Here is a 15,799-nt window from a genome sequence, read left to right as displayed (position 1 = left end):
AGAATTGCTATTTAGACTTCTTTCTAGATTTCTTTCAGTCAGTGGCACACCTTGTTTTCCATTACCAAGATAGCAATACGCCAGAAATTTACCAGAACACCAGTCCTTTTTTTGTGTCTAGCATGGTCACTAGTACGGTCATTAAAGCCCCTAGGAACCTAATTATTAGAGTTAATTAAGATATTTTGTCTGGGTCCACTTGTGTAAATGTTTAAAGAATTTCTTTTAAAAATCTTCCCAGATCTATTAAATCTCTGTTGTTTCGCCATTATTATTTTCTTTTAATTGGGTTGTCTAAAAGTTGGTCAGACTGAACATGATGCAAGTGATAGACAGCTGTCAGTCATGCATATTTATTGAAATAATATGGCCACATCCACATGGTTGAGAGTGCGTTTGGGGATTTTTAAATATTTTTTTTATCATACAGCTCTGGGAAAAAATAAGAGAGCACTTTGGTTTCTGAATCAGTTTCTCTGATTTTGCTATTTATAGTTTAATGTTTGAGTAAAATGAACATTGTTGTATTGTTTTAACTACAGACAGCATTTCTCCCAAATAAAAATATTGTCATTTACAGCATTTATTTACAGACAATAAGAAATTGCTGAAATAATAAAAAAATGCAGAGCTTAAATAATGCAAAGAAAACAAATTCATATTCATAAAGTTTTAAGATTTCAGAAATCAATATTTGGTGAAATAATCCTGTTTTTTAATCAGTTTTCATGCATCCTGGCATGTTCTCCTCCACCAGTCTTATACACTGCTTTTGGATAACTTTATGCCACTCCTGAGACAAAATATCAAGCAGTTCAGCTTGGTCTAATGGCTTGTAATCATCCATCTTCGTCTTGATTATATTCCAGAAGTTTTCAAGTTGGTAAAATCAAAGTAACTTATAATTTTTAAGTGGTCTCTTTTTTCCAGAGCTGTATTTCTCATGTGTTTTCTATGAAAACTTTGCTGAGTGCTTCACATAAAAAGTTGAATATTATACAAAAAAACTCTATATAAAAATGAAATCGACGTGTAGGCACTAATATCAAGTTATTTTAAACCGATTATTCTTTTGCATTAAAGACCCTCAGAAAACCTCCAAACATTTGACAAACCCTTTGTACCATCTAAACCCAATACACTCCAAACACATAATGGAGACATCTTTCACTCTTTCTCTAATGCAGGGTCGTGTCTCCTGCTGAGATTCAGAGGAAATGCTGGTGTCTGCTGGTGTGTGTTGGTGCTTGCGGTATTTGAGGACAGAGGACGTGTGGGCCTCAGAGTTTCCACTGTCGCCCCCCCTCCACCTCATCTCCCCCATACAGCCCACATTCCACACCACAACTTTTTCAACAACACGGCCCTCCGGTGTTGCTGTTTCCTTGGTAACGGTTTCCTCTGCCACTTCCATGTGTGCGTTTGAACAGCCGACGTCTCCTAGGAAACGCACAGACACCCAGCGCAGGATTCGATCCACTGCCCCCGGCTGTGTCATGCTATTTTAAATGGTAATAAAAGTCATTAAAGTGCCTCTGCGTGCCATTAGAGCCGGCACTTAAGAGTGGAGGCGCAGAAGACTGCGGTGTTTGTGCTCAAAAGCAGCAGAGCGAGCTGTGTAAAATCAAACCTTTAGGTTCTAAAACTTAAGTGTTTAAGTGTTGTCCCGAACTTCCTGAAATTGGACGTGGAGTTTTCGAGAGCTCAGAAGTAGTCTGGTTTGAATATCAGCTGCGTGAATATTCATAGACAAAACAGGAACTAGGCTATTACATTCCACTTCCAGCCTCTGCACTATAGGACCAGCTGGAGTTGCTTTTGTCTCTGCTGCACATCACTGGACCACTCTGTGTTTGCCTTCTTGTTGCTTATATAATTTAAAGTGGATAAAACTAATTTAGAAATGAAAACGAAAAAAATAAGTACATTTAAAGCCAGGACTATTACAGTATTACATTACATTACATTACATTTGGCAGATGCTTTTGTCCAAAGCTACTTACAATAGTGAAGTACAAAAGTAATAGAAGTTAGAGGTAAAAACATCTTTAGATAGGGCCTAAAGGAGGTCAAGAGGAAATAATAGGATAGAGGAGTGAAGGAGGGGAAGAAGGAAATGAGGTTAGAAGTAGTTAGTTTGTTAGAGGTGTTAAGAGAGTAAGTGCTCTTTGAAGAGCTCTGTCTTCAGGAATTTATTAAAGATAGCGAGAGAATCTCCTGATCTGGTAGTGGAAGGTAGTTTGTTCCACCATTGGGGAACTCTGTATGAGAACAGTCTGGATTGCTGTGTGTGAATGTTTGTTTAGCAAAGCGAGGCGACGTTCATTGGAGGAGCGCAGCGGCCGGGAGGTGGCGTAAGCCTTTAGGAGTGAGTGCAGGTAGGAAGGAGCTGTTCTGTCATCACCTTGTAGGCGATTGTAAGAGCTTTGAATTTGATCTGAGCAGCAACTGGTAGCCAGTGGAGCTCAATGAGCAGCGGAGTGACATGTGCCCGTTTTGGTTGGTTGAAGACCAGACGTGCTGCTGCATTCGGGATCATCTGGAGTGGTTTTACTACACAGGCCGGGAGGCCAGTTAGCAGGGCATTGCAGTAGTCGAGGCGTGAGGTGACCACTGCTTGTACCAGGAGTTGGGTGGCCTGTTGCGTCAGAAACGGTCAAATTTTTCTGCTGTTATAAAGCGCGAAACGGCAGGATAACACCCAGGTTCCTAGTAACCTTTGTCGGTGAGAGAGAGAGTCAATGGTTATAGTGAAGTTGTGTTGAAAAGATGGTTTCGCTGGTATAACCAGAAGTTCAGTCTTTGACAGATTTAGTTGAAGGTGATGCTCCTTCATTCATGAGGATATGTCTGAGAGACACTGCGATATCCGTGCAGAGATTGAGTTATCTTCAGGTGAGAATGACAGGTATAGCTTGGTGTCATCAGCAAAGCAATGGTAGGAAAAGCCATGTGAGTGGATAACCTGACCTAGAGAGGTGGTGTATATTGACAAGAAAAGGGGTCCCAGTACCAAACCCTGGGGAACCCCAGTGGATAAGGAATTAATTTACATTAGGTACATTTTGTGTGTTGTTTATGCATGTTTTCAGAAATGAACACAAACTACATCACCAGTCAAAAGTTTGGACACACCTCACTACTTATTCAATGTGTTTTCTATCTTTTTATAAACAGAATATGTTTTACACTTAAGATTCTTCCAAGCAAAGATCTGCACACTCTTGGTATTTCAGTGGGGGGGGGGGGGGGGTACTTCATGAGGGAGAGTCACCTGGAATAGTTTTCTCAGTGTCTTGAGGGAGTTCCTGGAGGTGCTGAACAATAGTTGCTGCTTGTACTTCACACTGTGAAGCTCCAGCTCATCACAAATCACCATCTCAGTTAATCATGGTTTACATTAGGGGATTGTGGAGGACAGACACTTTTTATTTTGTTTACTACGTTATTCCACATGTCACTTACTTAATTATTTTGATGTCTTTAATATTAATCTACTTATTTTCTAATGTAGAAAATAAATTAGATATAGAACAAGATTAAATGAGAAGGTGTGTCCAAACTTTTGACTGGTACTGCATGTGTAGGGTACAGAACACACAAAAAGAATAAAGGCAGGGGGTGGAGGGGGACTATATGGCACTAGATTATATACATGAAACTTGCACAACTGTTTTTTAATTGTACCATATAAACTGCAACAGCAAATTCTTGTTCTGTTAACTTATTATTATACATTTTTTTAATACAAATATATTTAAATGAGAAACTCAGTGTGAAATAGACTTGGGATGTGTTGAAACACAATGCGTACAAACTTTTTTCCGAATAGAATAGAATTCTGAAGGCCCTGACATCTAAAACAATAACTTGCAGAGAAGTGCACAGATAGGTTATTTAAAAAAAAATACACACACAGTAATGTCGCTAATATTCATGCATTTCCTCTAAAATAAGTTTCTGCTCCTCAGTTGATTTATTGTGACTTGGTTTCAAGATGGCGGCAACCAGAGAACATTATGTATAAACAGACATCATTTTTTTACAACTTTTTAGGTTTGAAATTTGTAACACTAGTATTTGTATCATTTGTGTGAGATATCAGATGACTAAAATGAAGCGGTTTATGTTGGTAGAATACACAAGTAGGAATCAGGTCAATCATGCGAACAGCATTAGCAATTGCTAAATATTTGAAGAAATGGGAACATTCTCATTTAAGTGAGACAACAAATTATGCAGAGGCAACTCAGTTCAGAAAACTCTAAAAATACCTTACATAGTATGTTCTTTCAGTATATGAGTGAGTAGTATAGACACAACCTTGGACCTATCCTATGATTAGTTGCTTGTGCACTCAGCAGCCCAGCAGCTCTACTATCCAGCTCAGCTATATCATGACCGAGAGAGAGAGGAATAGGTCTGTTAACAAACTGCTCTCCAGAGCTCAGTTTACCCTGTGTGAAATGCTTGAACTGACACCTACTGTATCAAAACCTTATGTTACAAACCTTTTACCACAGCTAAGATGAGAATTATTTTTTATTTATTTTAGCTAGTTCTATCACTTTCATTCATTTAGACACAACTTGAGACTAAGTAGCAGTGGTGAAAACTAGAGACATTTTCATGATGGACAATATTTATGGAGATATTCTGACACATATCATGTGCACCAGTAGCAGTAGATTCTTAAAAAGTGATGTTCAGACACTTTTCATACTTTGTTCCCATAGAATTGTCCAGCAAATTATTTTATTATTAATTGTTTTCTTTAAGCACTGACATTATTGTTGATATACTCAGAAAAGCATATTCTATATCACAATAACACAATATATCATTATATGACCAAAAAATGAGGGATCACATGACTTCCAATGTATTTGTGCCCAACTCAAATCCAACAGGGGAAATCACATAAGCACTAAAAGCTCTCAGTTGAAGTGACCAGCATTATTCTTTATTTGGCAGGCAAAAGCACATTCATGCAGCAACCTGCAGCTAAATGCATGAATAGATTAACAAAAGTTAATCTGATGAGAGGAAAACAGAATTCTTACTAATGTCACAATTATAATGGAAAAAAAGTTTTTTTTTAAAGTGCATCCAAACCTAACCAAGAGCAGCACAAAAAGCTTTTGAATTGAAGACAGCTAGTGAAAAGTAAGAGGTAACTAACAGAAACTGTGTTTTTAGCTGTTTTTAAGAAAGCTGATAAACTCCGCCCCATGCTAAAATGTTCATATTATATGTATGAGTTCTGACTACGTTAGTTTAGCGTTTTCCCCTCCAAATTCAGTTCATGAAGGTCCTGTTAAGTAGTTGGTGAGCTCGATTAGGTGTATTTAATTAGACCTGGTATGCAGGGATAAGGCAGATGTAAAGTTTAAGCTCACTTTATAGTGCTTTATGGTAGTTTTTGCTTGAATCACACGTGATCCGCTGACTCATCTGCCTTATCCAGATATCTACTCGCAGCCTTCTGTCTACTTGACTCATTGGTCCCTCTTTCCCCCCTGATTTAGCCTTGTTTACAAAAAAGTGTGAACCCAAAGCAAGCTAGGAATAAAATTTAACAATCTGCAAATTTCATATTTCGTCTGAATGAAGGGGAACCAAACTACACACGTAAACACATTAAAACAGCAAATAAAGCTAGGAATCAGCTTATAAAGCAGTATTTAATGACAAATACAGCAGTGTCTCAGAAGTCAAACTGCTCAGGTGTTTCAATGTCGATTGTGCAACTTTCAAGAAGTTTGTTTTAAAACTACCACTAACAAGATGGTAGAATTTAGATTCTCTGCCCGAGCCCAAGCCAATGCCCAACTCAAACTCTGGCCTGGGCTGAGATTTCCCATGACTTTCCTTGAGCTTGTCGGGTTGGGCTAAAGAAAATGGTCTGTGATGTAGGCCTACATTTGTTTGAATGCTAATTTTATTTTATATAAACTTATGGCATCACAGAATAGCAAAGTAACAAATCACACTGTGATCTAAAAAAAAAAGTTAGTGTTGTAATCACGCAGCACTCGCCTTGTCCATTTACACTTTGGAGTTTTATTCTTACTAAATATTTTTCTTAAATAAAAGACCAATATGCTTCTTTCATTAACATAATTATTAACATAATTCTGAACAGATTTTGTTTATTCAAACAAATCGAAAAGAATTGTAGTTAGAAAAATGTCTGGTTTAAATCGGGCCTTTTAATTTGGGTCTGATCTAAGCTCTACAAGATGGCACTGCAAAGATAGTCACTTTTACAGGAGAACATTACATGCCAGTTTTGTTATGTTTTGTTCTAGCTAACAAAAGGCTGCTGTCGCACTGACTAGCATCCTGCTGAGTGATGGAAGAGAGTGAGGGCCTTTCTTCTCAGTCAGAAAATGCATTGCCAGTTGTGCTTTCTGAAACTACTGGCCACAGGACTAAGCGCAGTCCCTTATACGTGGGGTCACGGAGAATCATCTGACAATAGGAGCAACACTGTGGGATTTTTTTGTAATTTTTGTAGCAAAATCATATTCTCAGTTCTTGAAAATTTAAGCTTCTTAAAAACAGTGTTGTGACAGTCTTCATATCAGCCAGGCTCTGTTATGTAACTCCTGTTTGGCCTCTGTGGTTCAGTCTGAAGGGGCTAGTGTGATATGTACGATCCTGCCTTTGAGTACTGTTTACCCAGATCAGCACTCAAGGACGAATCTCATTTTGTGTCAGAGTAGCCTCAGAACGTGTCCTTGTATGATGTTCGTGTCAACCCCCATGTGCACATCCAGCAAAGACTCTGTGAAATCACAGTAAAGTAACAGGACACAGCAGCCCGAAGGAAGGACTTTGTGTGTCCGGTGTCCTCGGAGGCCGGTGTGCTCGAGTGTCCTCAGAGCCACTCGGTTGAGGCCGATCAACATGTAATCCTTTCAGTTGAAAAGCCAGCAGCAATATGTGCCACCAGCTGTGGCAGACATAACAAGGCGTCCTTAAAAGGTCTCCTGGGAGATGGGGGTCTTTTTTAAAATTCAGACTGATGGTATCTGCCTGCTTGGTATGGAGTCAATGAAGCAACCATCAGATAATAAAGGCAGAATGGCAGCCAGACTTCACAGTTTTCCTCTACAAGTCTGCACTGACTGTGCTTAGACTGTTTTTTTTTATGTTTTCTGTGTTATTGTTTTGTTTTCCAAGGCAATGTTCCATGTCTGCAAACCAAGGCCAAGTTTTTATCTTAAATTTTATTACTTAGTGTCCAGACCATGGTACTGGCTAACTGTGCTTTCAAGGCAGACTTTACTATTCCTATGAATGACTGTAGTTATTTGAATTCATATTAGAGCAGCAGAACAAACACACCCACCCATACAAACTGGCGAACTGGCAAAATCTCTGCTGTTCAGAAGCTAAGATGCACAACATAATGCAAATGTTTATGCCTTTATTATTGATTAATTCCTTATAGTTTTGATACTTACAAGAAATCCTTGTTGAAAATAATTTAACTTAATTTATTAAAGTACTAGTTATTAAATTATTATTATTCCTTTATATATTTCTATTTGTGTTTGCAGTTTGGAAATGTTTGTTGTGAATTTAAAAACATAACTTCATTATTAAGTGAAATGTCTTTTTTTTGTGTTTTTTTAATTACTTTAAGCAAACAAATGTTTTATCCGATTACTCGATTAATCGAATCGATTTTTCAGTAGAGTACCGATTACTAAAATAATCGATAGCTGCAGCCCTATAGTATTTTAATAAGAACAACAGTAATCTAACGCTCCAGCTAGAGCAAAAAATCCAGCCTGACACTGCCTCATAAACTGTTATTACAAGCGCGGACCTGATTGAAACTCCACATTTTTAGTAAGTAACTTTACAGCAGTAAAACAGAGCTTTTAACTAAATTCCTGAATAGTTGTAATGAGCAAAATTTGTTTAATATTGTTAATAAATAGTAAATATAAATATTTTCTTTTAGGAAACTGACACAATGCTGCGTATTCTCCGCAGCGAGGACGTGAATATCCTCACTTTTCAAACCAGCCTGTACTGATTTCTGTCCCCAATAATCCTTTCAATAGCTTATAGACTTTAGTAGTCTTCAACAGTCTTACCTGGCAGTTGTGTCCACTAAACCTCGTAGTTATAAACATTCTGAGCGGTGAGCAGCGATGCAGAATCCTCAGCGCATCCAATATAAACCGATACGGAGTGGAAGAGCTCTCGTGTGCTCACACAAAACTGTAGTGTGGAGATCAGGGTGGAAACAAACGAAAACTGTTTCAGATCCAGCTCTAAATACAGTCTGAACTATAGCCCTCTGCTATTGTTAGCTTGTGAGCTAACTAGCTTCATGATTGATGCTCCTGAGGTTAGCTGCAGCTGTTAGCTTGTGAGCTAACTAGCTCCGTGACTCACTGACTGGGCTAAAAGATGAACTGTAGAGAGCGGTATTATCCGGTTAGTGAGGTTTAAACCTTTATTTTCTTTTCACTACATGGCAGAATTGGTCCTACATATATGAACTACAGAAACTGTAAAAACACTCCAGGCTGAGCTGAGTCTGTAATGTGTAGCCCGTGGCTGGGCTGTAGCACTGAGTGGGTAGAGAAGACAGCAGGGCTCCTGCTGCAGCTCTGGCTAGTGGTTGGATGAGGAACTGCAGCTTCCTGTAAGCGAGCAGTTTCACCGGTTATCCACACACAGCTCTGATAAACTGCTTAACCCTAAACTCCTGAATCGTATTGGCTAAAATCAGAGGAATATCGGGCGAACGCCGATCAATAGTATAAAGCTGCAGACCCGGAGACTGCAGTTTTAGGACCGCTGCAGATTCAGGACCGCTGCAGTTCTAGGACCCTACTCTGCCGCCTAGCGACATAAGTGATTATTACACAGTAGGCGGGACCAGCGAGAGAGGGAGTGAGTGGGGTGCAGGTGTATGCTAAAGGCTTTTCTCCTCATAGCGAAATGAATGACTTAAAGGCTTATTTCAATGTTTATTTCACCCAAATATCACCAATTCAGCTAATTACACTTTATAATGTTTATTTCACCCAAATATCACCAATTCAGCTATTTACACTTTATAATGTTTATTTCACCCAAATATCACCAATTCAGCTATTTACACTTTACAATGTTTATTTCACCCAAATATCACCAATTCAGCTAACTACTTGCAATTTTTAATGTTTATTTCACCCAAATATCACCAATTTAACTAACTAATTACACCTTTTAATGTGTATTTCACCCAAATATCATCACCTAAATATTACTTTGTCTTAGAATGTGTCCTAGAACTCCCAACCACATATCAGAGACACAAGGAAGACTTGGGGTTATAAAATGTATTTGAAATAATAACAAAATTCAAATATTAAAATTCACACATTAACGTTGTTTTTTTTTATCCAGGGACTTGGATCGCAACGACTTCTGTAAGAGAGAGAAAGAAAGAAGAGATAGAGAAAGAGATACAAAAAAATATATTAATATTTGACATTTCTTTTTTAATATTCAAACTCCACATTGTGAATTAAATTTCCACACTACCTACCAACTAAATGGGTTTTGACTTTGCTTAACTTTGTTGGGTTGAACAAAGATGAAGAGCAAAATGGGCAGTGGAACTTTTTGCAGCATGTGGTGCATCTTTCCAGTTTAGGCATAGCTCGACCCTCTTGAATTGTTATATGCATCTTGAAAAGCAGACAGGATAATCAGTAAAATTTAAAAATTTCATAAAATTACTGTTACAAATGACAACACGTATTGTTCAAGATTATTAACTTAACTATATGGTACAACAGTAATATTAAGTAAGCATTTAACGTTACACCCAATACAGTAGGCTACACTGATTTAATGTACTGAAACGTAGTGAACATTTGATACAGATTTTTGTCATCGTTTATATTTCAATCAATGTGCTAAGCAGAACTAATGATCATATCAAACGATGCTTTCAATAAAGAAAAAAGAAAAAATAGAACTACGCTGACAGGCTAATAGATGTTTTGTAGCAAGCTGTCCTAGACTAACACGTAGTGTTAGGTGCTTGTAATTGATTTAGGCTACATATACACTCACATCCTGTGTAGATTACATTGATATCTAATTCAAAACATCGGAATATTTTAATACATTTAGGCTATAAAACTTGATTCAAATTCCGAACTCACATTCCGACTGTACTCCATCGTGCACCAAACTGTGCCACACAATTCGACGACGACAACAGCTATGAGGAGAAAAGCCTTTAGCATACACCTGCACCCCACTCACTCCCTCTCTCGCTGGTCCCGCCTACTGTGTAATAATCACTCATGTCGCTAGGCGGCAGAGTAGGGTCCTAGAACTGCAGCGGTCCTGAATCTGCAGCGGTCCTAAAACTGCAGTCTCCGGGTCTGCAGCTTTACCCTACTCACGCCGATGCCGTATTTTGGCTGAAAATCGGCCGATACCGATACATTGCGGATCGATCATCTCTACTGTAGAATCCACTAAAAAACTGATGTGGGATGATCTGTTATATCTTTTGAACTCCAGAAAAGACGAATGTTCAGGTGACACTGGAATGCTGCACAAATATATCTACATTTTATTCATTTTACTCTACAGTTATAAATGTTTGGTTTCCCCGTAATGCTTATCCAAGTGGATTCTGCCTCAATTTCTACAGTTAATGTAGATAAATGTTTAAGTATCAGTATTGGCAGTACAAAAAATGGGTATTTGGCACCAGTCAACAGTACTCACTGATTAACAAAATTATTTGTCATGAAATGTAGTTTAAACAAAAAGTAAAGTAGTGCCTAAAGTGGTAAATAAGAGCAGAACAGTAACACATTATGGCACATTGTCTTTCCTTTCTTTGAAGTCTGCAGAAAGTGCCTGTAGAAATCTCTATCCCTCACTGCCTGATAGCAGATGTTCAACATGACGGCGGATGTACACATTTTGAAAAATGGCCCAATTTCTCTTTGTTCAGAATGTGCAGGAGGCAGCTCTACTGCATCTTATTATTCCTCTATTGCTTGCTGTTTTTCCATTATTTCATCATCTGCCTGTAGATGGGAAATAGCAAATATCCTGATAAATAGGGGTGTGTTAAAAAAATCGATTATTCGATTTAAATCGATCCTCATTTGAATGATCCGATATCGATTTATATAAACCCGAGATCGATCTTTATAACTAGCCCCTTTTCCCCGTGTATGCGTAGCTTTAACGTCTCGCGTAGATCTCGCGAGACCATCCTTTTTTTCCGAGCAGCGCGCTCTGGCTGGGGTGATCAGTTAAGCATGGCTGAAGCAGGAGTGCAGGCGCCCAAGAACCTGAAGGCAGACGTGTGGTTGCATTTTGGATTCAGAAGCTATGGCGGTAGGGAAGAGCTGGATAAAAGCAAAGCTGTGTGTAAACTGTGCAACAAGGAGCTGAAATATTGTGGAAATACCACAAATCTGAGAAATCATCTAACGCGACACCATCCTGATACTCAGAAAACGGCAGAACCCACACAAACTCCACTAGAGAAAGCATTTGCGATGAAACTACCTTCAAGTTCTCCTCGTGCTAAAAAAATATCTGAAGCTCTGGTAACATTTATATGTAAGGATATACAGTTCATAAGTGAGTGTTCATAATATAAACTAATATTTTAATAATGAAATTTGAGTGTTCCTTGTATAATTACATTTCATATTCAAACTACAATTTTTATGGTAACTGAAATTTCCCTAAATTAATCGATGTTGAATCGAGAATCGAATCGAATCGAAAATCGATTTGAAAATCGAATCGAGACCTTGTGAATCGGAATCGAATCGAACTGGGAAATCAGTGATGATACCCACCCCTACTGATAAATATAGAAAACAAGTGCCTATTATTAACTACCATGGCTGTGTTCACAGTCCAGTGTTACAGGAGACCCAAGACAATTAAAAATAGGTCTGAGTTTTACTCAAGTACATTTTTTTACAGTATTTTCTCATTCTTACACTACATTAAAACCAAAATAATTCCACAAACAATACCTGTTACTTGAAGTTACATGAAATAGAAAAATTTCAGTATTTTTAAATGTTCAAATGGCTGCTCATTTAGCTCTGTACAATTACACATCTTACTCACAAGAAACTCACTTGTGATAATAGATTAGGTGAAGCTAGTCAACAAACTGAACTTATTAGATCATAAATAGTCTGGACTCCATGAATGTTTATTAGCTTCTGTTACCTGAAAGTCTTTAATATTAACAAGTCATCTATTACAGAGCTTCCACTTTAGACCAGAGTCATTATTTCATTGCATTATTTCAATACAGACGATGCTGCAGATTTCCTTACATTTTTAATATTAACTAATGCCACCTGACAGCCCTCCACTAGGGAACCCTGTTCTGGCAAGCCAGCGCAATATTAGCTGATGGTTCAGCCCACGTATCTTGTTTTTCTGTGGTAAACATGGTTAGTGGCTAATGCTAATACTGCTCCAGCAGTGCTATTTTGTAGCAGTCTACAGGCCAATAATACTCACGTGAACAGAGAAAGAGCTAGCGCTTATCTCGCTTAGTGGTTAATGCTAATACTGCTCCAGACACGGTGCTGGAGAAACTTCACTGACATTCCTGTATAATGCTTTACTTCAGCAGAGTGGCTTTACTGCTCCTAACAACCTGACTGGTAGAAATTTTTATATAAGACGCCCCAAATTTTAAGGCGCACTGACGATTTTTAGAAAATGAAAAGATTTTAAGTACACCTTATAGAGCGGAAAATGTAGGGGTTTTTATATAAAAGACAAAGAAAGAGGAAAGCTCATTCTGTTATTTCATGGTTTTGGGGTGGGCAGCACTGTGAATTTATTGTTTATGTCTAAACTGTTTGTTAATTTTATGTTGATTTTAACGTAAAGTGAAATATAAATCTAAACAAAATTACATGTTTGCTGTCTGCCTCATTATTCCACAACTACATATGACGACTTGATATTATGATATTGAATTTAAATAAAATAAAATAAAAATTCAATTAAAGTCTGCAATTTAGATGCTAAAGCCATATCTTAATGTTGTGGAATTCAGTGCTGGAACTCTAGCACACAATTTTCCATGTGCTAATTATATAACAGAAAAAGCAAAAACACATGAACGGGTAGTTGAATATTCATGTTAAATGGCTAAACCTGAATTCACTGCCAAAATTCTAAGATGGTTTTAGCCCTACATTAAATAGACACAAAACACAGTTCCAGAAAAATGAATGTTATGTTGTAAATCTTGTTTTTGTTATTTTGGTATCTTTAGAGCTAGGTAGGGTGTAGCTCCTTCCATGTGCTCATATTGGATTTGAATGGATTTTTAGTATCCTTTAGTATTTTTTTCTGCAAGACCTGTATTGAAAAATTTAGCAGCTGTACTACAGTATGTAATTCAGACACAGCACAGATTTAAGTGCATAAAATCAGACTAATAGATTCTTAAGAGCTTTAATACCTCTACAGATAGATACGGGATATACTAAAATATCTCAATGCAGTTCTGCAAGTTACTTACTGAATTTATCTAATAATTTGGCAGTCAGGAACATCTGTGCTGTGGGAGATTATTAAAAATTGCTGTTCAAAACAAAAAGTGGAATAAATGTGAAGTCAGTATTTTATACTCAGAAATGTATATTATATGTCATGATAACCTAATGTATCACAATATGATAAAATAAGCATATTGCCCAACTCTGCTTTAAACAGCTTCAGCTGCATCTTTAACTGCCCAGGTTACCGGAATTTGGAAAGGTTTTTCTACTGCTGTCAGTGAAGTTTTACTGAACTTAGGTTACACTTAGGATATAATACAAATCTTTGGGTACCACTAAAGCTAAAAATCTGTGTTGCAACATTGCAGGATACTAGTATATACTGTGTGATTAATTACTGAACACTGCTTAATGAAGTAATTGATGTTCTGTTCTGTATGTCTGTAATCTGTTAATATTTCAGCTGCCCATTCCTGGCCTCGAATCTGACTCCTGCCATCCCAGCCATCGGCGGAGTGCTGTTCCTGTTTGTCATTGGAATGCTCCTCCGGGCCAGTTTCAGCGACCCAGGTGTGCTGCCCAGAGCCACTCCAGAGGAAGCAGCTGATGTGGAGAGACAAATAGGTAGGCAAAGATTGTGCTGACTTCTATCGGTTCTCAATTTACTACTAATCGTATTTTCAGTTGTAGACACTCAAATGCAGGAAAACGGGGCCAAATACTTGAACATAACAATACTAAAAACAATGGATGTAATAAAAATAACGAAACAGTGGTATACAGTGAGGTATACAGTGTTTTTCTAAAGCAAGTTTGAGTTTGTTTGATCATTTGGTTATATTACCCAATCATTAACATTTGTTTTAATAATCAGATCACATTTAGATTTCACTTGTTCACATGAAAAGCCAGGTGTAACCCCCCCCAACCCCTCCAAAAAGATTCGGCATGGGTATTTTTTTGATAATGATACACTTAGCCATACTTAATTACAAAAATAAAATTTATCTGTAAAAATAATCTGTTTTTCCTGTTTAGTGTAAGATTTTGATTATTAATTAGTTCATAGATTGTTGTTAAGACATGAAACAAGTGAAACTAAAAATCAGTAATCTGTAAATCATTCTTGTTGTTTTGTAAAAATTGTCATTGTCGACATTTACTGCTAACCATTGTATTTACTGCTGTAAAATGCTCAATATTATATATTGTAATTTGATTTGGCTGTTGTTGATGACATAAAATGCTGAAACTAAGCTACACATTTGACGTTATTATTCTGGACCTTGGCTTGAAGAATTTCCTCTAACTGGACATCACTGAATTCTAATGAAGTACCTCTGCTTCAAACTGTTTAAAGGCATGACCGTTTTGATAAGAAAGCATTGTTTACAGCTCCATAAACCAAACAAGATGTATGAATTGATGTGCTTTTTATGCTTCACAGTAAAATCAGATCTCATCTGGTCACAGTGGAGATGCATTTCAATGTAAACATGACTCAGTTAAAGTATATCCAGATTTTTTGAAACGAATGATGTAAAATCCACATAATCAAGTCTGTAGGAGATTACCCAAGTTTTCTAGATGATTTGAGGCGAGTGTGTGTGTTGATTTAGGCATGCAAATAGCACAAAGCTAATTGGCATCATAAAAGCTTCCGTTCTTTTCCTGTAGCTACAGTACAAAATGAAGCAAACTCCAAACTTTAGACACCAAACATGTCCTTGGGTAAAAGAGAAACTGTAAATTAGATTTTCTACCAATCGGATCACTTTGACAAAGTTACTCTGTTTCCAGCCAATCCACACACCCCTCATTTCAGCTTCTACTTTACGACACAGTGCTTCTCACACACGTCTCATTGTCTCTTATATCATCTCAGTATTTCTTAATGAAACGTTAGACGTGGATTGTGGGAGAACAAAGCCCTCTCGGCCTCCTCCGTTCAGCTTCCCGAGACTTGAAGCACTGTTGAATGATGTAGAGAGACTCCAGGGTGTGTTAGGATTTAGAGTGAGAGGATTTGCCATTATCTCCTCCTCTCTGGGGATATGCATAATACATGCCCTTTCCTGCTTCTCCTGTCGGTGTTTAAAATGGAAAAACCTGTTAAATATTCATACTTGAATACTTGCAGAAATTGAAGTGCTCTGTCTGTAGCTTTTTCCTACTCTTTCAAGCCTAATATTTAACCTAAAAGTCTAGTTGTACATACATTAGCACAGTCAACTGCACCGCAGGCAGCGAGTGAA

At 37.6% G+C, this 15,799-nt stretch overlaps 1 protein-coding gene and 1 long non-coding RNA gene across 3 annotated transcripts in view; one reads left to right on the top strand and one right to left on the bottom strand.

Moving 5' to 3' along the window:
* zdhhc14 (zinc finger DHHC-type palmitoyltransferase 14) overlaps positions 1-15,799 on the top strand; it is a 49,120-nt gene that overhangs the window by 4,148 nt on the left and 29,173 nt on the right. For both annotated transcript variants that reach the window (XM_022684795.2, XM_007255428.4), the window contains exon 3: positions 14,008-14,168. In XM_022684795.2, the coding sequence (XP_022540516.2) occupies positions 14,008-14,168 (161 nt within the window). The remainder of the gene's footprint in view (positions 1-14,007; positions 14,169-15,799) is intronic.
* On the bottom strand, positions 8,987-10,431 carry LOC111195112 (uncharacterized). The gene is made up of 2 exons (XR_007441112.1): positions 10,188-10,431; positions 8,987-9,704 (listed from the first exon to the last, which is right to left on the bottom strand). It is a non-coding gene; the product is annotated as an uncharacterized LOC111195112 (long non-coding RNA).

This window comes from Astyanax mexicanus, chromosome 1 (assembly GCF_023375975.1).
Source record: "Astyanax mexicanus isolate ESR-SI-001 chromosome 1, AstMex3_surface, whole genome shotgun sequence".
Lineage (NCBI taxonomy): Eukaryota > Metazoa > Chordata > Actinopteri > Characiformes > Acestrorhamphidae > Astyanax > Astyanax mexicanus.
The sequence above is the reverse complement of the archived record's forward strand: the minus strand, read 5'-3'. Positions and strand labels throughout refer to the sequence as shown.